Here is a 26,894-nt window from a genome sequence, read left to right as displayed (position 1 = left end):
TTGTGTATGTTGCTCGTCCATCGTTGCAAAACTCTACAACAAATAAATACATTTATCAAATAACCATTTGGAAACTTCCTGGTTCATTCTCAAAGTTGTTACTTCTGATGGAGTCTCTCCCTCATCAGTGTCTGACTCCGGTTCAAACATATAGGGCTGAACACCTCTATTTTCATACTGCTTATAATGTCTAGTAATCCGAGGGAGAGATGTCAAAACTCCGCCCTATTCTGGATATGGGACGGGGAGCACCAGCTCATTTGCATTTAAAGACATACACATAAAAACAGCTTGTTTTTACTCACCCAAAATTGGCATTTTCAACATGCTATAATTAATGATCTGTAGGGTATTTTGAGCTGAAATTTCACAGGCACACTCTGGGGACACCAAAGATTTAAATCACATCTTGTGAAAAGTGGCATAATAGGTGCCCTTTAACGAATACAACCTTATTGTAACGCGTTACCATTATCATTTAAAACCCAACAAATTTTTGGGGCATTTTTTGCTTAAAAAGTGTTCTTGTGCTGCCTTTCTTTAAAATAAATGTCAATTGGTTTGATTTTTTTTATCTAATGAAATAACGCAGTTCATTCATTTTAAATGAGGTTTAAAAATTCCAAATACTTTTGGGATCACTGTATACATCAAAGTTGTATATTAAACACAAATATCAGAAACTATTTATAGGGGATATTGTTAATCTTGAAAATACTGAGACCTATCATTAATTCATGTCACGAAAGGTTATCTTAAAAACACAAAATCAATGTTCTAAAAACACCTACATTTACTGTCTACTCACAGTGTGTGGAGAGAAGGGCAGATTAACTGAAGTGGGTGTAGAAGCTATCACAAAAACTTCATCTGTGCCCAGCTCTACTTCTGTCAGGCCACTGGAGAACATCTCTAGAGCAGCTTTCTCTGATACATCGCATGCTCCATTGATTGATGACCCTTCAGAATGACATAGGATGTCATCATATTAAAGAAATGACTGTAAATGCAACAGTTTCAGCAGATGTAAAAGCTGAATAACATTGAAGTTCGCATTTGTGATGGTGTCACACAAAAACTTCAGCTTAGTGACCTGGTGATTAATTGCATGTTAAACGAGAACATTCAATTCTGTAGCCATTATGATTGAGTTAAGACAAAAAGAGGGATTTTACACTTTATCATAATGGGAATTCATCAAATATAAAAGGCTAGTCACTATAATAAAGAGATATAACATATGTGGCTGAATTCAAGGATTTCTTTTTGTCTCATTTCATTTGAAAAGATAAAATATATCTTAATTTACTGGTAAAAAAATCATATTTTAGCCAATCATGCTATATCAGCCAATCATGTGGCAGCAGTGCAATGCAGAAAAGGGTCAGGAGCTTCAGTTAATGTTCACAACAACCATCAGAATGGAGAAAATAATTTGATCTCAGTAACTTTGACCGTAGCATGATTGTTGATGCCAGACGGGCTGGTTTGAGTATTTCTGTAACTGCGGATCTCCTGGGTTTTTCATGCACATCAGTCTCCGGAGTTTACTCAACAAAAACATCCAGTAAGCAGCAGTTCTGCAGATGGAAACTAATTTATGACAGAGGTCAACGGAGAATGGCCAGAATGGTTCGAGCTGACAGAAAGGCTATGATAACCCAGATATCCACGCTCTACAATTGTAGTGAGCAGAATAGCATCTCAGAATGCAAGTTGAACCTTGAGGTGGATGGGCTACAACAGTAGAAGACCACGTCGGGCACTTTATTAGGACCATAGTGTTCCTAATAAAGTGCTAAGTGAGTGTGGATTTTCAATCGGCAATTTTTTAAATATTACACCCAATCAAAAATATGTGGTTACAGCCTTGCAAAGCACCAATAGGTATTTGTCATAACTAACCCCAAGCCTAAACCTAGTGATACATTAAATCATGTCACAGTAAGTGTAAAATTAATATAATTTGAAATGATAGAGAAAAATCTGGTAGTACCACTTTGGGGTTCCTTGAAATAAATCAGGCATTAACCACCAAATTATAACTAAAACTTCAGGGTTGAATGTCAACGCAAAAATGGCTAATGGACTTAACTAGCAAATATCATCACACATTATTCACAGCCAATATGCACTTTATGTCAGTAAAAACAATATGTAAAACTGATCAAAGTTTTGTTTACCCATAACAAAGATGAAATGTTTCACAAGGCCAATTTGGTCAAAAAGACTTTTATCATGTCACACAAACCATTATTTTAAAATGGGGGAAATGTCACAAAAATAAGGGGTTAAGAAGAAAGTGAGGGACAAGGACAAATTCAAAATTTTCAAATACATACATAAAAAAAAAAAAAAAAAGAACGATTTTGAAATGAAAACCGAGTGAATTCTGGGTGTATCAATCAGTTTCAAAGTGCTTTAATAAATCAATCATACTGTATCTACAATTGAGGAGTTGAATTTGGGTTGAAGGTCAATGCAATTATGGCTGATAACAGCCTTAAGCAAATATCGTTGCATTTCATCACCTTAATCGCAGTCAATCGCAGTATAAAACTGATCACTGATCACTGATTTTTGAAGATTAAAAAGACATTTATGATGTCAGACAAACCATTATTTTCAAAGGGGAGTTACAGTTTGTCTGTTTCAACAGAAACATTTGAAACAAATGTCATCATAATGCTTCAGTGTTGATTTTTATTTTTTATTTTTTTGCATCAAACTGTGAACCTATATTCAAACCAGATTCATCAAAAAGATTTTAACTGGCAATGATTATTACATTTTAAAATTATTTCCATGTTGCTTGAATGTATGGGGCAATTACATTTTACACAAGCTTCATCATAATGGAGCTCTTGTAATCTTGTAGCTTTGTTCTTGAATTAATTTAGTCTTTTATTTGTTCCTAGAACAGACTAATGAATCTGAATGTATAGGTTCAGACAGGGGACAAATGAACTCATCAACATATTTACGAAGAGGAACCCAATGTCCCTATTGACTAGGACTATGTCAATGGAGAGAACAATAAATCTGAGAGTGAAGGAGAGGGAGAGGGAGAGGGAGAGAGAGAGAGAGAGAGAGAGAGAGAGAGAGAGAGAGAGATATGCAGGGTTGTGTTCAGGGATTGAGGAAGTGATATGATAGAGAAAAAGAATGAGACCGAGAGTTAGAGAGGGATAAAGAGATATTGAGCACCTGTGTGGGACAGACTGCGGTGGAGGGAATGGTTGTTGTTGTCGTTCAATGTACTATGCTCCAAGTGATTAGAAGAAACCATCTGTAGTTCACAAACATCTGGTGCTGAATTCATCACTCCTTCTGGAACCTACAACACAAAACCTGAGCATGAATTCTACATGAGCTACAGCAGTGAATTTCAACCAGGCATATATGGAGAGTTTTCAGTTTTGCTTTGTTAAACCTATTAAAAATAAATTACAACTTTAAAATGATTCAAAACAAGTTTTCATCTGATTTTTTTTCAGTTACTTGTTAAGAAAAGGAAACATAATAATTAAGGGGTACGTGAGCCTTATTGATGGGGGCTTTGTGAGTATGTAAGACAAAAAAAGGTTTGGGCTACAGTATAAACTCATAAAGGTGAGATACTCCTATCTAATTTTTTGATGGTTTACCTCTGAGCAGATGGATGAGGAAGCATTGACTCCTTTTGCACAAAGTTTAGGTCTGTGAAAACAATAGAGCACAACTAACATCAGTTTGTTTGGATGTATTTATTTTTATAGGTTCATCAAGTGTTCCATTAAATAACTGTTTACTCTCAGCTCAACAACATTCCAATATCTGATATTAAATCTGACACATATCCAAACTCATGTCTGGTGTATTCATAGAACTTGAATTTTGTAGGAGTGAGTTGAGTTGCTTTGTAAAATATGTGCCACATAAAAACATCAAAATACATTCTGTTGGTGAAGGACAATAGATCACTAGCATCCTTAAAGATGATCCTTACAGAAAAACCTCTCAGTAACTTTGGCCATCACAACAAACAGCATTCAGTGCAGGGAGTGTCAAAAGCCACACACTCATTCCAAATGGATCAACAAAGAATGAATCTTACAAGATGGATATTTTGATACGTCATGCTTGTGTTTAAACAATTGAAACAACTTTGTGGACAACAGGTCTCTCCTTTTCTCTGTTCTTCCCTTTCACCCCGCTTCTTATATTTCTTCCTCTGTATTGTGTAGCTGCACTTCAATTCTGTGCATTCAGATTAATGCCAGGTGCGGCAACATGAACATGCTCAGGTATGAATGCGTTTTAACATCAAAGTGTTTACTGTAAATGGAGAAGAAAAACTTGGTTTAAGTAGACAACAATAGGGAAAAAATACATTCAGCTGTGTCAACACCAACTTAACCAAGACTTTCACATATATAAAATAAAAGTACAATTTTCTCCCAAACAGATGAGGATTTTAAGTTACTGTAATGTAGATTTAAATCAACAAATCTACCTCCCTACCCTAAACATTCAACCTAAACCTAACCGATGGTGTCATAAAAAGCAAATGTGGTATGAAAACTGCAATTGCTGAAGTAACATAATTTTTTTTGGTGCTTTTATGACTCTTTCGGAGGCCTCATACCTCAGCCCTTTGCATTAAAAGTGCAACACTCTATCAGTTGAGCTATTGCACAAACCAATTGCATGCAAACAAGCTTATAAATGTAGTTGGCTATGCAATGCAAGCCTTAAAATGTATTGCCTTAGAAGCCATGCACTAGAGTAAAATTGTTTTGATGTCATATGTGTTCATTAACTGCTACTCTGCCCTTTTACTCATGATTTGTGTGAAAGGGAATAAAAGTCATTGTTGTAGCACCTCTAGTGTTCATTTCACCAGATAACAAACAAGCCAGGTAAACATAATTTAGCGCAAATGTAGCTAGTAACGTGATTCTAAGAGTTCAGGTTGGAAATTTAGGGCCCTATGATTTCTGTGATTTGGAATACGTAGACTGAGTCGCAGAATCCAGTCATAAAAAACACGGAATGACCATGTTGAGCAGCTACATCGCCCTGTAGCTCTAGACCGATTGCCCACTAAAGCTAAGCAGAGTTGAGCCTGGTCAGTACCTGGATGAGAGACCTCCAGGGGAAAACTAAAACCTAACTGCCGCAATAAAATCAATAAAATTGGCTATCATGCCAATCTTATACAGGGAACAGGGAGATTAAATTAACCGTCAGTTTAGTTTTACCGTCCGCAATTTATTTGTTTACAAAAGAATGAATGAGTGGGCTTCTCGAAAGAAAAGATGTGGTTATCAGTTATTAAGATGCTGTACACTAGATGTCACATCGTGATGTCACTTTGGTTATTATGATTGTCCCAGGATGTGTGTGATTGCGAGCTTAGATTACGGGAAAGCCCTTGCAGTGTGAATGAACACATTTTGCAGTACCAGAACAATTTTTGCTGGAACGACTTTTCCCAGGTTTATACTGGGATCTGTGTGAAAGGGGCTTAAGGCTGCAGCTGGATGAGGTGTTAGTGAGGCCAGCAGGGGGTGCTTTCCCTACAGTCTTTGTGGGTCCTAAAGCCTCAATATACTGATGGAACAGTACACTGTAAACATTTTCCCCATTGGCCCTTACCAATCATGGCCTTTTAATAAAACCCAACAATGAATTGGCTCTGTCACTCTACTCCTTCCTCTCCACCAATAGCTGGTGTGTGGTGAGCATACTGGTGCACTATGGCTGCCGTCAGATCATCTAGGTGGATGCTGCACACTGTTGGTTGAGGAGAGTCCCCTGTTCCCTATGTATAGTGCTATGAGTATAGTGTTAGAAAAGTGCTACATAAATGTCAAATTAATAATAATCATACTGTAATTCAATTTGACATCTGGGACAAAAATGACTGTATTAATGCTTGAAATTAAAATTGTGATATATTTCATATTGTGATTATTAAACCACAAAAGGCTGAGATTTAATTAAATAAACATACAGTCTGAATGTGCTGCATACTACCAAGGAAATGTGTGAAGTCGGCCGCTCATACACTGAAAACACTTCATAAACATCATAATCATGTAATAGATGACATACAGCAGAGAGTGCATTAACCTTGAAGTGCACAGCGCATGCAGACTATACAGTTATACAATAAAAACACAGCCATTTGCGGTTTAATAAACTCATTAGACCATATAGATGTGAAGTGCCTTAATTATGTAATAATGTGTTTAAAAGTAACTGTTTTGTTTTTAATTTGATTAAAATGTAAATCCTATGAATGATATGACAAACATTTTTTGAGGAAAATATAAAACGGAATTTTGAAAAAACTAAATAGGGCCTTAGAAATGTAGAATACTATAATATCTACTACACTACAGTACATGAACAAAAGTATGTGGACACCAAAACACCACATCCATTGTTGAACTTAATTTAAAAATCAAAAAGCATAAATCCATCCCATTGCTGCTATAATAGAACCACTCTTCTGGGAAGGCTTTCCACTAGATGTTGGAACCTAGGATTTGATAGGATGTTTTAGCTGGGTTTTTAGGGCACCTGCCAAAAAACATTCACCTGTAGAAGAACCTTCTAGTCTTACCTGAAAATCACACAGAGTGTGCCAGCAAGGGCCAGAGAAAACACGACAGCTCCACTTACTGCACAGAGCAACGCACCAGTGCTGCCATCTGAGGTCAACACCGATCTCTGGTGTCCAATTGTGGCCACATGTGTTTTATTCTGGTAATGGAAGAGCAGAGCGAAACCACGACCCAAGTGGGTTGTGGTTATAAACTCCATGATGACCTCCATCATCTCATTGTCTGACCCAAACACCAACTGGCTGCTAGAAGGGCGTCTAGAGCCACAGAATCGGGAGGAGAAGGTGATGAGGTCAGATATATAGAGGACATCATAGGGACAAGCATCAATTAAAGGTTGTTGGGTATCAGGGCTCATAGTTTCATCCATTTCTGTGACTGTACTTGGGCTTGCAGAGACAAAGTGACCCATTTCATCTGTAGGGTCACTACCTGCTCTGGATGCCTGTGGTGATGCAGAATTCCTGACCTTATCGTCCACTGCCTGAGCTCCAGATAATGAGAGAGAAGGTTGTGAATCTAAGGGTACTGCAGATAGGGAAACTGAGAGCATTTTGGCATAATTGGAAACTTTAGTTTTCTCTATTTTTGTGGACTGCTCCGGGACAAACACTTGCTTGACTTCCTCGGCAGAGTGGGGTTCTTTGATTGGACTCCCCATGCTCTGACTAATAGCAAGGCCTTTTGATAGCGGTGTACCTTCATCATTCAGTACCTCTTCCACAATGTCTGCTGATGTGGTAGGACTGTTGTGACTCTCAAAGACATCGAAATCAAACATCTCCATGGTCAGCTGGTGGCCGGCGGGCACAAAAAACTGCCAAACACAGTGAGTGCCAGATGAGTAGTTATACGGGAAGCCGGGTGACAGAATGAGGCCCTGTACATCCACAACATCCACCTTCGCTCCACAGTCAAAGTATACCTAAAGATCAAAGATAAAAGAATTACAGAATGTATTTTAACATGGAAAAAAATGCCCCCAACACATTGAACTATATGGCACAAAGTTTCAAGCTAGCGCAGCCAGTCATTACCAGACTATTTGAATGATGGGCCATGTTGGAGTGAAAATCAAAACAAAATGTAACAATATATGACTTACAATAGATCAAAGTCAAAAGGACATTTGCGTTGTGAGATGCGTTGAAGCCATGAAATAATTTAGCTTTGCATGGGAGCGAAGGAAAGGTATAAAAACTTCCCAAAATGGAAATTTACCAGCCTGATCGCATGAAATTCCAAGACTGTGGTGAAAGTTTTGGAAAATTATATTATGTGGTTCATTACATGTATCGCGGCATTTCCCCGGTGAAATGTCCACTGTGAGGCACTAAAAGATTTTTAAATGTTCTCCCAAATAAAAGATGTTTTTAAGAGAGGTGCTTTAAAACTACAATACATACCTCCCTATCCTAAACCTAATCGATATTCAAAAAGGCGAATGAGAGATAACAAAAAAAAAATGTGAGACAAAAACGCAAGTTGTTGAAGCAACCACAGCATTTTGTAGTGATTCTATGGCACTTTTGGCTTACGTGTCAACTACGACGGTATTCTGAATTCGTACCCATGTTCTTCATGGTCAAGTGCAATGCTCTATTGGTTGAGCTACAGTGAAACTTTAATGCAATTGAATAAGACTGTAAATGTAGTTGGTTATATAATGCAAGTGTTAAATTGTATCGCCTTATAAGTCATGCACTATAGTAAAACATTTTGACATCATAAGATAGCACTGTGTTAAGAACAGGATGAAAGTGTTTATGAACTGATCTGATCTGCCGTTTAAAAAAAACATGCCACTTTTAGTGCCTCTGGTTTTTATTTCACCAGAAAACAGACATACAACCAACCACTTACACTATTTTTGTTCAACAAGTTAGGTATATTAGTAAAGTGGTACTATAAAACCAGGTTGAAATTTAGACAACCCTTAAGTTTAATATGATGAACATGTTCAGCATGTACACAAATTATAAAACACTCATAATCAGTAGGAACACAGCAGATTGTTCAAGGAAAATGTAATTCTTCCCAGTACCTGCACTACAGGGTTTATACGGTTTTAAAACATCTTATTAGCCTGTTGTAGTTCTACCATTGAATGTTCAAGAGGATGGCAGGAGTCCAACAAACCTAGAGGAAAGTCCTTCATGCTGTTCCAGTTCATTGGATGCCACATAAACATAGGTAAACAATTTTGGCAAATGTTACTAGTCTGACGGTAAGTTGCTAGATGCTAGAAAACTGAGTATAGAAAAAGCATTGACCCAATTTCAGCTCAGTAACACCACACAGCTGGAAAGGAAATCCATTTAGCAACAAAACTAAATATTCTGTTGAGAAAATTAGCTTCGTCTGCCTCTTCCAAACCTGAACTATTCAACCTTTCCTTGTTCATTAGGTATCAAAGCTGGATATGCTGGCTGCTTTGCTAACCCCAGGGAGATATTTCTTCAGACATGCCATTCATAATATCTCGCAGGTGTGCAGGATATGGGGACCTCGATATAATTGGTGGCAGATGGCAATCAGGAGCGGACCACATCGAACCAGACCTTGGCAGGGGCTTGTTTGTTTATTTGGCCTCCTGTTGGCACTGGTTCTGGACTGTGGGAAGGAACAAAAGACCTGCAAGACCTCGACAATGCCAGACAGGTAACAACCCTAGCCCCAAGTGATGGCATTATGATACAGAGCAAGTGAAATTAAAGCCAACTTAATTTAAGAATTGACCCAATTTGCTCTCTTAAACGAATAGTTGATCCAAAGAAAATGGAAATTCTGTCTAATGTCGCTATAAAACAGTATGACTTTTTCTTCCGTGGAAAATGCAATTTTAAAAAGTCTTCACAGGACTTATTAATGTAATGTAAGTGAATAGTGGCTTAGGTTGAATAGTGTCAAGTTCAGGAGAGAAAAAAAAGCACAGTATAAGTAATCGATACCACTCATGCACTGTATTCCAAGTGTTCTGAAGCAAAACAATTACTTTTTGCCACGAACAAAACGAAATGCCATTATTTACTTTCAAACCATATTAATAAAGTAATCTAATCTAATCCATTTAGATTAGATTAGATTAGATTATATTGTGCACAATTCCACATTAAACATTCCAAAATAAGGGTGAAAAGGAAAAAAACAAAAACCATGCTTGTCTTCGTAATCTTTTATTGAAGTTTAATAACTTGCTCAACCCTTGAAAAAAACATTCCTTTCTTACTGGCAACTATAGCCAATAGCGAAATAGCCATTTAGGCATTGTTTTTAAGTTACTGTTGTACGTAATCAGAGACTATTTAGCAGTTATTATTGACTATTAAAATGAACAGGCAAAATTTGAACAGCCAAAGGTCAATGGGTGTAGAAAAGGAAGATCCGCCTTACAGGTAAAAAGAGCCACATGTCAATCAACTCCAGAACGTGCATGTGCAAAATCTAGACAAGCCGGGAATTTTTTGTTTTTCGTAATCAGAGCTAAAAGCAGCACAATTTATGATTACAGTGTTGTCAGATTTTACTGCTGATTTGAAATATGTTTTTTGATCATAATCTTGACAAACTGTTTTGGAGATTTCTGTCTTTTTCCATTCAAGTATATCGGAGCTGAACTTGTATGCCGCTTGTTTACATAGAAAAATAGCTGCCCAGCCAAACCGAGGGTTCCAAAGATGGCCGCCAAGTGGACTGACTTGCTAAAAAGACTTCGGAGTGGAATGGAGTCTCTCTAACATCTTGACAATAGATAAAGCAATAATTAAGTAATAAAGGTTACAGCAGCAATAGCAAATAAAAATGTATTTAAAGAAGAAACTTTAGCATTGGGATTAGCTGAGAAGGGGTAATTTGAAGTTCAGCCTTTATGTCCCTGTCACCATCTTGTTTCCCAGGAGGCAGAGTCTCAAATAAATATGGCCTGACTTCTACAACAAATTTTAACCTCTCCACAATTGACTGCAAACTTGCAACTACCCAACTTCTGGTAAAAAAATAAAAAAAATAAATAAAAATTCACGATCCAATGACTTCCTAATTTTGTCCCAAACATTTTTGTTTCTCATTTTATAGAAGTAAATTGGGTTGCAGATGCTGTTTAATGTTGGTTTCTCAAAGAAATTTGCCACAAAAATATCTGCAAAAAAAAAAAAAGTCTGCATGAGGAAAAGTTTTCTGCTTTGATTGTATTGCCCACCTGTAACATTCCATAGACCGTTTATTTTAGCAACATTGTTGGTCTGCTGATACCCAAAAAAAACAACTTCAAAAACATATCAGTTTTTAGGGCAAAATCAGTGCAAAAGCCCCAATAATGAAAAAAATTAAACATGTAAAAAAATACATCAGATCAACATGGCCCAAAAAAAAAATTCTTCTCTGTTACGCTTCAACTCTTTAGTCTCGCCCCATGTTTTTTCCCCACTCAGTTTGTTTATCAAACGCAGCTAACAGAGATCAGTTGCCCAAAGTCTCAGGTTGTCCAGGATTTACCTCATGCTCATTTGCTATAACACTAGTAATTGCATGGTCGGTCAAATGCCACTCAATGCATGTATGCATGGGGGATGTAAATTAAACAGATTTCATGGTAACACTAAAGGAAAATTGAGCAATGCACACTTGTCGCAATTGGTCACAAGACACACGACAGCCAATGGCAACTGACATCAATGACGTAGAAATTGTCAAAATGCTTGTTGAGCGGTAAGTTCTGACAGTTTAAATGAGTGTGAGATTTAAGCGTTATGGCAGAAGGGATGATTATCAGTGAATAAAGACTTACATTTAGGTCTGTTCCTAACACAAAGTATTGCATGGCTACAGAAGACTTGGACCAAAGAGCATGATAAGTATGGGTAACTTACATTCTGGAAAACAAAAACAAACAAGCAAACAAAAAAATGTAACTTTCTTTTGTGTTCCACAGAAAACAAAGTTACAATTTAAAATTAAAACAAAATAAAAATAATTAAGTAATCAATAAATGATAGCAGACTATTCAGTCATTTGTTTATTTGCTTTTTATCCCCTTTTTTTCCCAATATGGAATGCCCAATTCCAACTACTTAGTAGGTCCTCGTGGTGGCGCGTTTACTCACCTCAATCCAGGTGGCGAAGGACAAGTCTATCTGTCAATCCACACATCTTATCATGTGACTCGTTGTGCATGACACCGCAGAGACTACACATGTGGAGGCTCATGCTATTCTCCGCGATCCACGCACATCTCACCACGTGCTCCATTGAGAGCGAAAACCACTAATTGCGACCACGAGGAGGTTACCCCATGTGACCCTCTCTAGCAACCAGGCCAATTTGGTTGCTTAAGAGACCTGGCTGGAGTCACTCAGCACGCCCTGGATTCAGGGTCTAGGGGTGGTAGCGAGTGTAAATACTAAAACTTTCAGTAATTTTATACGTTTAGTCTTGGGTAAAATTATTGCAATCCTCAGAAATAGTTGAATATGACATCAGAAATATGTTACAAGAGTGTTGTTTAGAAAATGCTATTGGCTAAGTAAGGATGTTTATGTTCTCTCCATTTATAGTGTGCTGAACCCATTTGTGATTCAGCTCAACTACCCATCTACAAAGATCTGTGCTTTGGAAAACCATTTGGTTCAATAAGTCCAACACAATCGCTTTTAATTCCAAAAGACAACAAAAAAGAAAAGTTTGGCAGTGATTTGCGCAGAGATTTTTTAGGTACCTCCCTCTCTGAACGAAAGGAATTGGCTCATTACTGTGGCTCCACCATAATACTGGACTATCTGCTGGTACCATGCATGGTAGACTTCACATGAATGGTGTACAAAGTACCACAGTGTGGACAAGGAAATTGGACATTCTTATAATGCCAAACATCCCAGCGTTGTTACATCATAGTCCTGCACTGGCATGGCGTAATTAGTAAAGCTGTTTTTTCTCTCATAGGGGACATTGGAAGGTTTTGGCGTTTGGATAGATAGCATTTTAATGAAACAGGCTTAATAAGTAGAAGACATTTACATAAGGTTCCTCTGTTTTTTGTGCCCCACGTGGTATATCAAAAGAGATTTGATATACACTTCTCCACATGGAATATTTTGACAAGTCATTGGGTATCATAACATGTTTTCACTGCCAACTAAATGTTGATTACTAATAGCCAGAACTCAAATTGCTTTTATATGAAAATTAGGAGTTACTAGCTGAAGTTAAAAGGGCTTCACTTGTGTTGCTTTGAAATAATGGTCAAATTGTATCAGTCTAAAACTAAGCTCAAACAAGCCTACAGTTTGTGACCACGTAATATACGTCTAGGGATGTCCTTGCACAATTTACCGCACTATATCAATACTAGTTCATATAGCACAACATAATTCAGGTGTGAAAAAAAAAAAAAAGAATCTCACCTTGATATATTTGAGTTTATAATGCTTAAAATATAAGCTTGACAAATGATACCACATAAAAACACATAAAACTATAGTTTAGACTGTAGTGTTGTCACCTACCAAAATGTAGATACCAGTGAAATTTCACGGTTATCAATACCAATTTTGGTGCCACAGCAAAAATATGCTAATGTGATAATGTGCTATTGAAAACACTAGTTTAGTTATTTTTTTATAATTTAATAATTATTTTAATATGTTTTAAAGTTTAATTTAATTTAATAATCAAAATGTTGCCTAATCATTTAATTCTTAAAAAGTATTATTTTATATTACTTTTTAACATGTCACTGCATTGTCATGTCTTGCTTGTGATAAATACATTATTATTATTATTATTATTATTATTATTATTACAGAGAAAATTACATTTTACTAGTTGTAATATAGTTTGTTGTAAATAATTTTGAATCGTGCTTTTATTATGACATGAGTTTTTTTGCCAGAATCTTTGCTTTTCTGGATAATCAGTTTGTGGGCCAGTGTGATCATTGAAGACTTTTAAATCACGTATGAAGTATCATCTCTTTACACTGCCCTTTGAGTCTGACAAATGAAATGTAGGACACAGTTTTGGAGTGTTTGTATTTTAGACTACTGGTGTTTGTGTAAGTGGTAATTTTGAAATGTTATGTTTTAAATTGTACTACCGTGAAGCACTTTGGTCAACTCTGTTGTTTTAAATGCTATACACGTTGAGTTGAGATTAAAGCGCAAATGCAGTGATTTAATTATATAAATAGATAGTTTACATTTTTCTAAAAAATTTTTATAGATAGATTGTTTCACTTTTAATTGACTATATCACGATTCCATTGGGTCAAAAGTTTAAATATACCAAGTTAACTGTGCCTTTAAGCAGCTTGGAAAATTCCAGAAAATGTTGTCAAGCCTTTAGGCAATTGGCTACTGATAGGCTAATTGGCTAACTGGAGTCAATTGGAGGTGTACATGTGGATGTATTTTAAGGCCTACATTCAAACTCAGTGCCTCTTTGCTTGACATCATGAGAAAATCTAAAGATATCAGCCAAGACCTCAGAAAAATTATTGTGGACCTCCATAAGTCTGGTTCATCCTTGGGAGCAATTTCCAAATGCCTGATGTTACCACTGTACAAACAATAGTAAGCAGCATCATACCGCTCAGGAAGGAGACACATTCGGTCTCATAGAGATGAATGTAATTTGGTGCGAAAAGTTCAAATCAATCCCAGAACAACAGCAAAGGGCATTGTGAAGATGCTGGAGGAAACAGGTAGACAAGTATCTATATCCACAGTAAAACAAATCCTATATCTACATAACCTGAAAGGCTGATCAGCAAGGAAGAAGCCACTGCTCCAAAACCACCATAAAAAAACAGACTACAGTTTGCAAGTGCACATGGGGACAAAGATTTTACTTTTTGGAGAAATGTCCTCTGGTCTGATGAAATAAAAATTTTACTGTTTGGCAATAATAACCATTGTTATGTTTGGAAGAAAAAGGGTGAGGCTTGCAAGCCGAAGAACACCATCCCAACCATGAAGCCTGGGGGTGGCAGCATCATGATGTGGGGGTGCCTTGCTGCAAGAGGTACTGGTGCTCGTCACAAAATAGATGGCATCATGAGGAAGGAAAATTATGTGGATATATTGAGGCAACATCTCAAGACATCATCCAGGAAGTTAAAACTCACAAATAACCCAATCATATAGAGCAAATATAGAGAGTGAAAGAGTGAAATAGAGAAAGATAGAAAGAGAAAAAGAAAAAGCAAAAGTGAAATAAAGAGAGAAAGAAATGTTTTAGGGTATGTTCCAATATAAACCATCTAATTTATGTTTTGTATATTTATTTACTTAAATACATATATATATATATATTTATATATAAACCAAACAAACTTTTGTGTTGTTTTATTCAATTTGAATGACAGAATCTATTCATGCTTTATATATTCCTGCTTTAAACTGCTGGTACAAAAAACAGCTCTTAAAAAACAAGCCTCCTAACAAACTGTAGCCAACACATTGCATGAGTGTGAGTAAAACAGTGCCAAATAAACTCACAGCTGTTGCTGGTAACAACAGATTTCACAGTAAGGGCTGCAATGTGACAAAAACACCACGCTGAAACTTCCACCCGCATTTGATTTGTTATGCACATCTGTCTCTTCTTTCCCCCTTTAAGTAAACATGGTACTTCAAAATCCTTCCTACTTCCATTTTTACAGAAATCATTCTCATCTTTTCTTCTAAACATTATTTACCCTCAGAGGCTTTAAACAACAGAAATATGTGACTCAATACATAACGTGAGAAGTCAAATAACCTAATAAACTGAAAGTTTATAGTGACTCCCTTCCTGGTCTTTTTTGTGCTTCATATTACTTTCACAACTGAAAATGCTGAGAAAATATGAGCTGACAATATGACTACCAAAATTGAACGAGCAGAAAGCTAAAGCCCCTTTACCACACACACACACACACACACACACACACACACACAAACACGCTCAAATGCACAAACACCCCTGTGAGTCCCTCATAAACATGCTATGGGCCCCTGTAAGGGGGCTGGGAGAGGAGTATTAGTTGTGTAAAGTGAGACTGTTCCAAGCATTATTGAGCCCAGAGAGCCCACGATGATGTTACAACCAGTTTCATCAGTCATAATCTTCAACTGCAGTGAGCTAGCAGGACAGGAAGATGACAAACACACCAATATTTCAACTTTGAAATTTGATGAAGAGACCAATGCTAGCTGTTGTGCAATAACTGACACAGCCCAAAGAAACCGCCTTTCTTCAAACCCATAAAGATTTATTGAGACAAGTAATAACTGAATATTGATGGATTAATATGATTTTGCTTTAAGTCACCTCCTCAAAAGTAATGGAAAGCTGGGTAAGCAGTATAGGCTAAGTGAACAAGTAGTTCTCTTAAGACAGGAAACCTTTTTATAAATCAGCTATACACAAGTACAATATGCTGAAATACTCCATATGCCACTAAGTTTAATTAACCGTATATAATATAATTTAAGATGCCCACCATTTCATAAACACTGCTTTTTGTTGTTTCTTATCTCTGTCTAGCACTGTAAAATCTAATTATGGTAGCAGACCTTACTTAGATTTTTTTAGGGCAATCGGTTTGCATGCCGGTAAGCATACTTACTTAATTATACTGAACTTAATTTTTAAGTAAAACGTTTTAAAAGTAACTAACTAGTTACAAGTAGATTTAACTCATCTGTGATTAAAGTATAATTGTTTTTATATAAATATAAAAAATTTAAAAGCACATTTTATGCATTATAAGGAAAATTGTGACTGGACTCTTGGTTAGCTAAAAATGAGCTCTATTGCCAGGTATGCTTACACATACAAGGAATTTGTCTTGGTGACAGGAGCTTCCAGTGCACAAAAATACAAAACAGCAACAAGACATAGATGATAATACAAAATAATTCGACATTGAATAAAAATTAATAAATACAAATTTAATAGAAAAAGTATATATAGAATACACAATAAGACAATTACACAATAATATATATACATATAAACAAATGGCACATTGGATATTAGTACTTCCTAGTGCACATAAATCTACACTTTCATAAAGTACAATTGAGTAAAGTAGAATGGCTTAAATTGAACAGGCTTCAAGTTCACCAAGTTCGAGGAAACACTAATCACCCTCATGGTGACTTCACACAAATCAGAACTATTAACCAGCTACAACAAAACAACGACAACAACAACAAAACAGTCATAAGAATGAAAGCTATATACAGTACATTTTTAAATAACAATCATTACTTTTCTACACAAGTTCCCTTGTTTTGACCAAACATACATCATTTATTGAAGCGCAAGGGCTTTTGAGTATTCCACACAGCTGCGATTTTGTACTTGATCATTTTGAGTTAGTAGTACTTGAAGCCAAAGTTTAAAGAGCATACAATGTATACTTGAGCTATGATTTCAAAATGACATTTCAAGTACAGTTCAGTTAGAAGCACTTAAATATTTTATTAATGACAACTTTAGGATTTAGAGAGTAACGGTAACTTAATTAAAACTAGTAAGAAGAGTAAAAACATAAGCTTAAGTTGTGTGAACTACTTTTTTACTATTTAAGATAACTATTAGTGTTTAGGTTTTTCATTAATAATGCAACGCAAATGTGTCCTGAATACTACAAAAAGGCAAAATAACATTATAAAATTGTAAATTAAATGGTAAGACTCTTCTGAGAAATGCATTTGAAAGCATAATAGATTAAAGGGATATTCCAATTACAATAAGATAAATCGACAGTATTTGTAGCTTACTGTTACCACACAAAAAATTAAATAAATACAAATTCTACAAATTCTAAAATCTTTTCTTAAAAAAAGCAAAATTCTGAGTAACAGTGAGGCACTTACAATGGAAGTGAATGAGGCCAATCGTTAAAAATACTCAGTGTTTCAAAAAGTAGTTTTAACAGAAGAATTGAATTCAAGTGGTTTATAAACTGATAAGCTTCAGATTTCTGCCTTTAAATGCTCCACAAATTGGCCCAATTCACTTGTAAGTGCCTCACTGTAACCTTGATTTTTGCTTTTTTTTTTATAAGAAAATAGGGATGAGGTGAAAATATATTTGTGGTAATAAACGTTATGCAAAAAATGCTGTTAATTGTGCTTAAATTTTATTAATCTCAGAATATTCCTTTAGTCAGTTTTCATCAGGGTGACTGAGAATAATATTTTAATAATAGTTAAACAATTAATAATAATAATAATAATAATAATAATAATAGACAATAATAAACAATGACAGTTTTCAAGAGAGATCCTAACAATAATATTTCATTTTCATAATCATTCACACTCAGATCAGATAAATCATTTGACAATTTCTGCAGCATTTCTGAGGGTTGTCTCAACAAATCATTTAAAATTGGTTACTGTGAAATTCTTATTTCCAAATTCAAACAAAATGTGCTTTGTTGGCAGGAAATGCACAGTGGTTGTTAGTTCCCATTTAAACTAAGTGAAAATCTCAGAATTGTGTGGATGAGATGCAGCAGTATTTGAGAGCTCAGGTTAAATAATTAAGAATTATTCACGGAGTTGCAAGTTCTTTGCATAGTACACAAATACATGCATACATGCAGCATTTTCCAAATCACAAATGAGAGCAATTCATTCTCCAAAATATTGATAACTAGGCAGTCCTTTACTGCTGCTGACACCAAACCCATGACAAGTATCTCAACCTATCTTATATGAAATGATATGAAGTTTATTAAAAAGTTCCTCTGGTTGGGAGGGGCAAGCAGCAAATTCCAAACTTGATTAGTGCAGTTCCGAAAATCAAGTTAATACAAAAGAGGACAAAGAGAGCATTTAGAGGGGCCAGATAATTGCCGAGACGTTGAGCACCTCTGCATACACTCAGTAAGCTTCGCACATCAACAAAGCAATAAAGCCTTTGTTAGTGGCTCACAATTCTCAGAATTCTGAAAGCTGCCTCATTCACAGAGAGAGTCGTGACTGAATCTGACAGCTTCTCACCTCAGAGAAATAGCCCTTGTCCTCATGTGGCACAACCGTTATAGTGACCACAGATGTCCTGAACTTTCCAGCCCAAAAATAAAAAGACCAGTTTGTGCATCATAGTACAAATGTATTTGAGGTAACATGATAATGATCTACAGTCTCTGCCCATATCTTTGTATGGTTTAAACTCAGCACTGTATCGATCAATACATGATATCCTGCCTTAAGAAAGTAATACGTACTTGTGAAAGAAGGCATGTGGAAATAACCACCAAGCAATGTGTTTAATTGCATAAGTGGAGCATGTCTTCCACAGGAATCTGGTAATCACCTCAAGTATACAGTAAGCCTCCCCTCAACAACATATTTCCCAAACTCTCTGTTTCCAGGCATGCAAGGAGCTATATAAACAGTTTACAGCCTCCATAATGAGGTGATGACAACGATTCTGACCTATATATTGACTTGTGCATGCATTCAAAAATTGCAAATTATTTAATCAACTCCAGGTTATTCAGGTACATTGCCTGCATAGAGTATGCAAAGGAGCTAAACTGGAGATAATACAGCATGCATATTCTGTAGTAAAGAACAGGAATGTTTATAAATTGATCTGAATTAGTACTGGATGGATTTCAAGCTCTGATAACAAGCAAACCTTATTTGTAGACTTCTGTCATATTTCTTTTTAATTGAATTTCTCAAAATGCCAATGTTTACTCACTTAACATAGCTTATGGGTTGGTTTTAGAGGCTTTGGGTCACCAAAATGTATGCAAAATCACTTGGGGTATTCCAGACAGATATGCTCCTTTATAGGGCATATTTCTTAATTATACAGGAATTATCCAGAATAATCCAGTAATGAATGTGCTCAGCCTCAGAGAAATCACATGTAAAGAATTACAAATACATACAAAATGATTTATTTATTTCATTAAAATGTAATCTCATTTAATAATTAAACGTAATGTTATTCCATAATGTATTATTTTATAATAAATATATATTGATACATACATATTAATACATATCTATCATAAATATTACAACATAATATTAAATTGATATTGTATAATACACTTAATAATTGCCTTTTTTCGATTTTTTTAATTGTGAAGAAAAGCATGAATTCAAATATATATTTTGCAGATGTATAACTGTAATATACACGACTGTATTATTGCAATGTATGATATTGCATATATTATAAATATAAAAGTGTTTAGATTTTATTATTTATTTAATTTGTGAAGAAACGTATGAATTCACAAATAAAAAAAATGCAGATGTATAATTATAGGATAATATTTGTGCATAGCTACTTGAACCACAGAGCTAACGGAACCATCTGACGCGGAACCGCTGGCCCGGGCTGAAGTGACTTTCAGCCAGAACCGTGCGGGGACCACACAACAAGCTGCTCCACATTTCACACAAAACACACACCATCCTCGCGCTTCCGAAATAAATACACTTAAAACCAAAGGGGAAAATGTGTATAAAATACTTTTAATTACTATATACTCTGTATTATTTACTATATATTACATTACATTTTGCAACATTTAACAAGCCGAAACAAATCGCAAAAAAACACAAGGGAAAGTGGGCTGCTGCTGCCACAACACTTGTACTCACTTTTTGCGCGAAACATCCAGTCATCCAAAGAAGGCAGACTGTCATGTACATCCACGTTCTAGTTAGTCCGCGAAGCCCCATTGTAATCACTTCAGCTCGGGCAGAGACGCTCTCAGGACTTGTCCTCTCTCCCCATTCACCTGAGGGAGCGCGGAGGCGCGCGTCTACATAAAGCGTGGACACGCGCGCAGCAACCGCGGAGGTCTGGCGGTGCGCGTGCACGACGGCGGTGGTCAAATGGACATCAGCGAAGAGAAAGAGAATGGAAACAATTACTGTCATTGCACAACGCTGCTGGGGGAGGAATTACCTTTAATGTACCCCATAATATCCTAAAATTCAAGAGAGTATGTTTTCATTTTAGGCTACTTAGTTTTGTGAGGCCTTTCTCCGTTTCCCTGATATTAATGACAGAAGTCTTTAGAACCACTTTAAATATTTGTTGAACTTAAAATTGAGTATCCCAAAATTGTTATCTTTTGTTATTTGTACTTGTGATGGATTTATACAATGGTCTGTTTCTGTTTATAACGTTTGTTTACAATGGTGTGCAAAGTGTAATGACATTAACCAAACATTACTATTACTAGTATCACTATGTTTTTTGAACATGGTAATAGCTTGTTTTTTTTTTTTAGCACATGTACCTTTATAATATAAACATAATATCAATAACCAGTAATTTTGGAAATTAATAATTTTGTCTGTCTGTCAATCTACACTGAAAAAAGTAATCTGCTCTACTGAAAATACTAAACCAGCACACTTGAAAACAACTTAATACAATTTATGTTTGAGATGAAAACATAATTATATTGCGTATAGTCAAAGTGATATTCAACACCTTCAATAAAAAGTGATACAATCACATTGCTATAAAATGTTCAAATGGATTCAGACTTCTTATGGATGGTGTTCACTCAACTGATTTTTACTGCTTGCTCAGTTAGCTTATTTAAAGAGGTCATGACATGAGGAATAACATTTTCCTTGATCTTTTAACATATATGAGGTCATTGTACTATAAAAACATACTGTAAGTTTCAGAAATGAAAACTTCCTCCTTGATAGAAAAAAAGCATTTAATTAAACCAAGCTGCAAAAACGTCTCGCTTAGAATTTGTGGAACTTGTGACATCACAAGGACTAAATACTTCTGCAGACGCAACACCTATTTTTCCACCATTGCACCCTTGGCCCACTGGTGCTCAGTCAGTAACACAGGTGAAGATGAGAGAGATGGGGCCTGTTATGGGAGATTGCATCTAAAGCGGACTTATACCAGACACCATGTGCCTCTCTGGATTTAAATGTTTTTCTATATAAACATGTAGAGGCGGACATCTTTGACAGCTTGATACATATCTCGGGCCTCTTTTAAAAGATGCAATGTCAAGTTACAACTCTGAATTGGAGAAGCTCTCTGTCATTCAGCTTGCACTTTTGAGCACAAACATGAACGAGTCTTTCACCCATCTGTGCTATTTTTAGTTGTTGGTGTATTAAAACATTATGGAATGATACTGAAAACTGGATGTGGATGTGTCTTCAGCGTATTTTAGAGTGGATGTATGTTCGGCTCATATCCTACCAGTCATAATACGATTCAAGCTTTGCAAAGGAATTGTTTTTGAAGGATGGGGCAGTTAAAAAACACTTGGATGCGATCGCAAAAACTGTGAGTAAACAGTTTAATTCATGAATATTTCATACGTCATGACAGTGACATCCTGTTTACACCGGTCACATCCGTTAACTCTACTTTATGCAAAAGCTTGAGGCTGTCTACAATGGGCGCATCAACACTAAACCGTTTGTTTTTGATGTTGGCAGTAGTAGCGAACACAGAGTGCAGCACAAAATGGAACATTACATCGGTTTACTGTCGGCGCAACGTGACACGCTGCAACAGACGATTCCATGGTAGACAGCATCATTGATTATAATGGGATCTATTGCTTTTGACAGGACTCTGGCATACAGTGTAAACGGGGTGTGCGTGTTAACAGTTGTTCTTGAGATTAACAGTTCAATATATTTGGATGCAATGTGTTGGATGTGCATAATGTGTAAACGCTGACATTTAGATTTATGTTTTGGTGCTTTGGTTAATTTTATTTCGATTGAGTTTCAAAAATGGCTCTATTCGAGGGCCTGAACGATGTTAGCCAATCAGAACAGTTGGCATTTACATTGACGTTTTAAGAAGGCACTTATGCCAAAACCGAGCATTTCAGACAGAGGGCCAGAGACAGGGTGCAAAATCATCATATATTACAAATTATAACTGTTTAAATGCAAAACAAAAAAACTTTACTAACATTCTAAGTTGACCTCAGGGAAGATAATAAAACTAATATATATATATATATATATATATATATATATATATATATATATATATATATATATATATATATATATATATATATATATATGTATATATATATATATAAAAGAGCATTATATGACCCCTTTCAAATGAGATAATGCAACATAACTCTTTAGCATTTGGTTTCAACTTAATTTCATTGTGTACAGTCCATCTATGTTCACTTAATCCAGTTGTTTTGGGACTATGTGAATAATATTTGTTGCATCAATGATTTGCTGAAGCCAGGCAGGGGATTTCCTGTCTGTCTTTAATGTTCTGTTATGTTGATATTTAGATGAGTTTCTGTCATACTTAATTTTTGGAGGTTACCATTATGGAGAAGAGTGGAGGTAAAGGTAGTGAAGGTTGGGTACATTACTAAACTAATTTTCATTGTGTGGAACCAATGTCTCGTTTTGTCTTGTCTGTCTGTCTACCTACTCCATGTCCTGCTTTTTGTTGTTCAAGGCATTTGACAGATTTAGACTTTGTACACTTTATCTAATAAGCTACAATTGAGAAGTTATAAGTTTGCCCCCCAAAAATAAAATAAATATTAATAAAAAACTCTTAATTGCACAGTTTTAAACATACTGAAACCTTTTTATCTCCTGCCAACAAACTAACTGGTTATGATGGGCAGTGGAATTAATAAAGATAAGGCAAAAGTGAATGTTCAAGTTATATTTATTTTTTCCTTTGATGAACAAAAATAATCAAATGTACTGTACATTGATATGAAACTAGAATGTCTGAATTTCATCTGAACACAATTATTTCATCACACAAAAAAGTCCCGTAGTTGTTCTTTTTCTTAAACTGTACAAAGATGATGACGCTGTGCCAGACAGCGGCAGTGAATGACACAGAGTGATGGTGTTATATGGCCTAACAAAGTAAAACATTCACAGAAATGGAGCCTACCAAACTGTGAAGGCCTTTTCATACCCAAATGAATTGTATGTACAATTTCAAAAAGCTGTAAAAATGGAAAAAATATTATGGCCCTTTTCACATGGATCAAAATCAAGTTTTACAGTCTGTTAGACATCCAAGGCAGATCTGTGAGGAAATCACTGAATTCCTTGAAAAGATTTTTGATGAGCAGCAGAGAACTTTGGGTTGCTCCCATAGTCTGATGCTTTATCAGTCTGCAAGATCACATGGTTCTCTTTCATATATGCTGTCAATAATACATAATAACACTTCACTACAAAATGCTCCTTATAAAATTGTTATGCCTTTATGACCACCTAACATAATGAAACAGGCCACAGTGTTGTTTGTTAAAAAAAAGCCCATTTCACCTGTGCTGCTCATTTTAATGAAACAATAATAATTACATTTGTTGAGTAGTTGGTATCTTCATATATGCCTGTAACTATTAAAATTCTAATCAGAATGTTTTCAAACTCCAAGATCTGTTTATTGAAAAAAAAAAAAAAAAAAACCACACACTTTAAAATCACTCAATCATTTTATGTTGGTTGAAATGTTTGGGGTAACATTTTAATTTTCTGAATTCCCCATTCCATTATATCTTGAATGATTCTTCCCTTGCCTGTTATTATTACAAGAGCATGTTAGATATTGCAAAACTGAATGACATTAAAGGGACATAAGAAGCAATTAGCAATTAATAGCTTTTACTTTTTTTAAGGACCAGTAATCACGTTTAATATGTATTCAATTAAGACAACTTGAAAAAAAGTTTAAAAAAAATATCAAATGGATCCAGCATTTCAAATTTCAAAAAGGTATTTTCACTTCATGTATAATTTTTTTAAACTAATTTTCCAAAACTGTTGTACATATATCAACATTGCTTCATTCTCTTTCATCATTATTTTACTATGATCATAAATCTTAACCAGAAGTACTACTTTCTACAACTCAAAATGGCAATGAATACTAACTAATTTATACATATAAATTATAAAATATGGAAGAAACAAAAATCCACTCAAATTACAAACACCCACTTCTGATATATATATAATTTTTTTAGGATAAAAAAATATTGTAATATACCAAATTATTGAAGGTTGGGTTTTAAAAATATAATAATAATAATAATGCAACTTGGAGACTGTGGACCTTAATTGTAGTACACCTGGATCATTCATCTTTAACTCAGCACTTCCTTTATGTTATAAAAGATTGTTAAAGTGTTTGTTGAAAGACAAAGAATTTAACTGTAAAACATGGCATATGGCTTTAACATGTGGCCAGTACTGATAATAGAGGTGTGTTTCAGTTTTCATATTCACTTCTATATCTTTTCCACTATAAAATACTTTTCCAAAGTAAAACAAAGTTTAAAAGAAAATGTTAACAGACTGGTTATAATGGCCAGTATTCAGTCAACATACTGAACTTTGTCGTCCCCCCCACCCCTTTTTAATATTATATATACACATATATGTTTATTTCTATGGCAGCTTATAGTTTAACATGATCAAATATCTCAATGATCACCATATTGAAAAAATAAAGCTTCTGTAGGTTTTTAAAGTACACAAGTGCTGTTATGGTTGGTTTGGAGTCAGGTAGATTAACTGGCAAATTATTTGAATTGAAATGAGGAAAAACCCTGATTGTTAGATCAGTAAAATTATAGAAATGTAGTTGTAATAGATTTACTGACATCTACAAATACTTTACAACCACATTCAAGTGTGTGGAAAGGTTACTGAGACAAATAGATCAGCATACTGAGCACCTTTGCGTTCAATAAGTGACCTTTGACCTTTTATATACAAACAATTGGCCTGGACACTGTACATATTCAGCCCTTGATGGTGTATTTTCTACATTTCAATATTAGGCTTTAAAACCAGTATTTTATGGAGTGTGTGTGATGTCCTCTGATGACTGATACATACGAAAACACACAATGCTCCTTGGTCAAAACGGCTCCTGTTCTATTTTACATGGGGCCAAACGGAAATTTGCAGGACCATCTCTTTCAGATTAGAAGGGGCCAATGCAAAACGTTCTCTGATCAGACCAGCCAAAGACTGAGGGCCTCCTGATTGGCCAGTTCAAGTATATTAAAGAACAGTAAAAGGAAAGACAAACTCTTTCCTTGAGCACAAGTGGAGGTGGTGTTGCTATGGCAGTGCTTTTCCTCACAGGGAGTGGCTCTTCTACCTGTCCATCAAACGGAAATCTCATATGTAGTTCCACCCACGCCCGTGACCTTTTTGACATTGGTGTGTCTGCTGGGACTCAGTGGAGTACCAGTAGGTGTCCCTAGATGGCAGTCACGTGCTTGGACCTTTAGTTGCCCATTGAGTTTACCTTGACCCAGGTCCTCTCTATGTAGAGAAAATATCAGAAAAGTTTAAGTTCAAGTTCTTTTATTTATATATTTAGAAAAGATGTAAATATATTTGAGGTGTGCATGCAATGGTCTTGGGCCAACAGTTCCAAAATCTAATTCTAATATAGACTGAATTAGTTAAAATAGCTTAGCTTCAAGACTTAAAGAGACAGAACAGAAAAATGTTAGAAAGGGACAGCTATGTTACATTTGGTATACATATTATTAACATTATTATGTCATAGAAAATATAATGATATAGGTATAGTGGTCAAACCATAATACCTAATGTTATTCATTCTTAACAAAACCCTCAACCCAGCTGTTCAGGGATCAATACAAGTTAAGCTCAGTCCACACAGAGTTTGTGGCATAGTGTTGATTACCACAAAAAAAATGTATTTTCTTTAAAAAATTCAAAAATCGAGGTTACAGTGTGGCACTTACAATGGAAGGGAATAGGGCCAATTTTTGGGAGGGTTTAAAGGCAGAAATGTGAAGCTTATAATTTTATAAAAGCACTTACAATATTTTTCTGTTAAATCTCATGCATTATTTGAGCTGTAAAGTTTGAAGCGTTATGACGTCATTGAAATGAGTATTTGAACGTTTACAGATTGGTCCCATTCACTTCCATTGTAAGGGCCTCACTGTAACAGATTTTTGCTCTTTTTATTTTTTTTTTTTAAGAAAAGGACGTACAAGCCAACATTAGCTTTTGTGGTAAACAACATTATGCCACAAATGCTGTCGATAAATCTTCAAGGGGTCATGAAATGGAGAATCTAACATTCCTTGACACTTAGACATACTGTATAAGAGCTAACTGTTATAAAAAAACATAATGTAAATTTCAGAACTCAAAACTTCTTCCCCAGTCTAAAAAGAGCATTTATTGTTATCACCCTGCTGAAACATCTAGTTTATAAATCTGTGTGTTTGTGACGTCACAAGACATT

The 26,894-nt window shown here is 35.5% G+C and overlaps 2 protein-coding genes across 3 annotated transcripts in view; both read right to left on the bottom strand.

Annotated features, from left to right (window-relative positions):
• The window catches only part of LOC127626804 (uncharacterized), a 30,432-nt gene extending 9,994 nt beyond the window's left edge, over window positions 1-20,438 (bottom strand). For both annotated transcript variants that reach the window (XM_052102859.1, XM_052102868.1), the window contains exons 1-5: window positions 20,237-20,438; window positions 6,614-7,539; window positions 3,648-3,699; window positions 3,208-3,337; window positions 809-960 (exon numbers count right to left, since the gene is read on the bottom strand). In XM_052102859.1, the coding sequence (XP_051958819.1) occupies window positions 809-960; window positions 3,208-3,337; window positions 3,648-3,699; window positions 6,614-7,539; window positions 20,237-20,317 (1,341 nt within the window). In that variant the 5' untranslated portion in view covers window positions 20,318-20,438. The remainder of the gene's footprint in view (window positions 1-808; window positions 961-3,207; window positions 3,338-3,647; window positions 3,700-6,613; window positions 7,540-20,236) is intronic.
• A 3,609-nt stretch (window positions 20,439-24,047) lies between these two features.
• The window catches only part of LOC127626887 (palmitoyltransferase ZDHHC8B-like), a 94,913-nt gene continuing 92,066 nt past the window's right edge, over window positions 24,048-26,894 (bottom strand). Inside the window, exon 11 of the mRNA XM_052102994.1 lies at window positions 24,048-25,930. Coding sequence (XP_051958954.1) covers window positions 25,771-25,930 — 160 coding nt within the window. The 3' untranslated portion in view covers window positions 24,048-25,770. The remainder of the gene's footprint in view (window positions 25,931-26,894) is intronic.

The sequence above is a fragment of the Xyrauchen texanus genome, chromosome 3 (genome assembly GCF_025860055.1).
Source record: "Xyrauchen texanus isolate HMW12.3.18 chromosome 3, RBS_HiC_50CHRs, whole genome shotgun sequence".
Classification (NCBI taxonomy): Eukaryota; Metazoa; Chordata; class Actinopteri; order Cypriniformes; family Catostomidae; genus Xyrauchen; species Xyrauchen texanus.
Note: the sequence above shows the minus strand (reverse complement) of the source record. Positions and strands in the feature narration are given on the sequence as shown.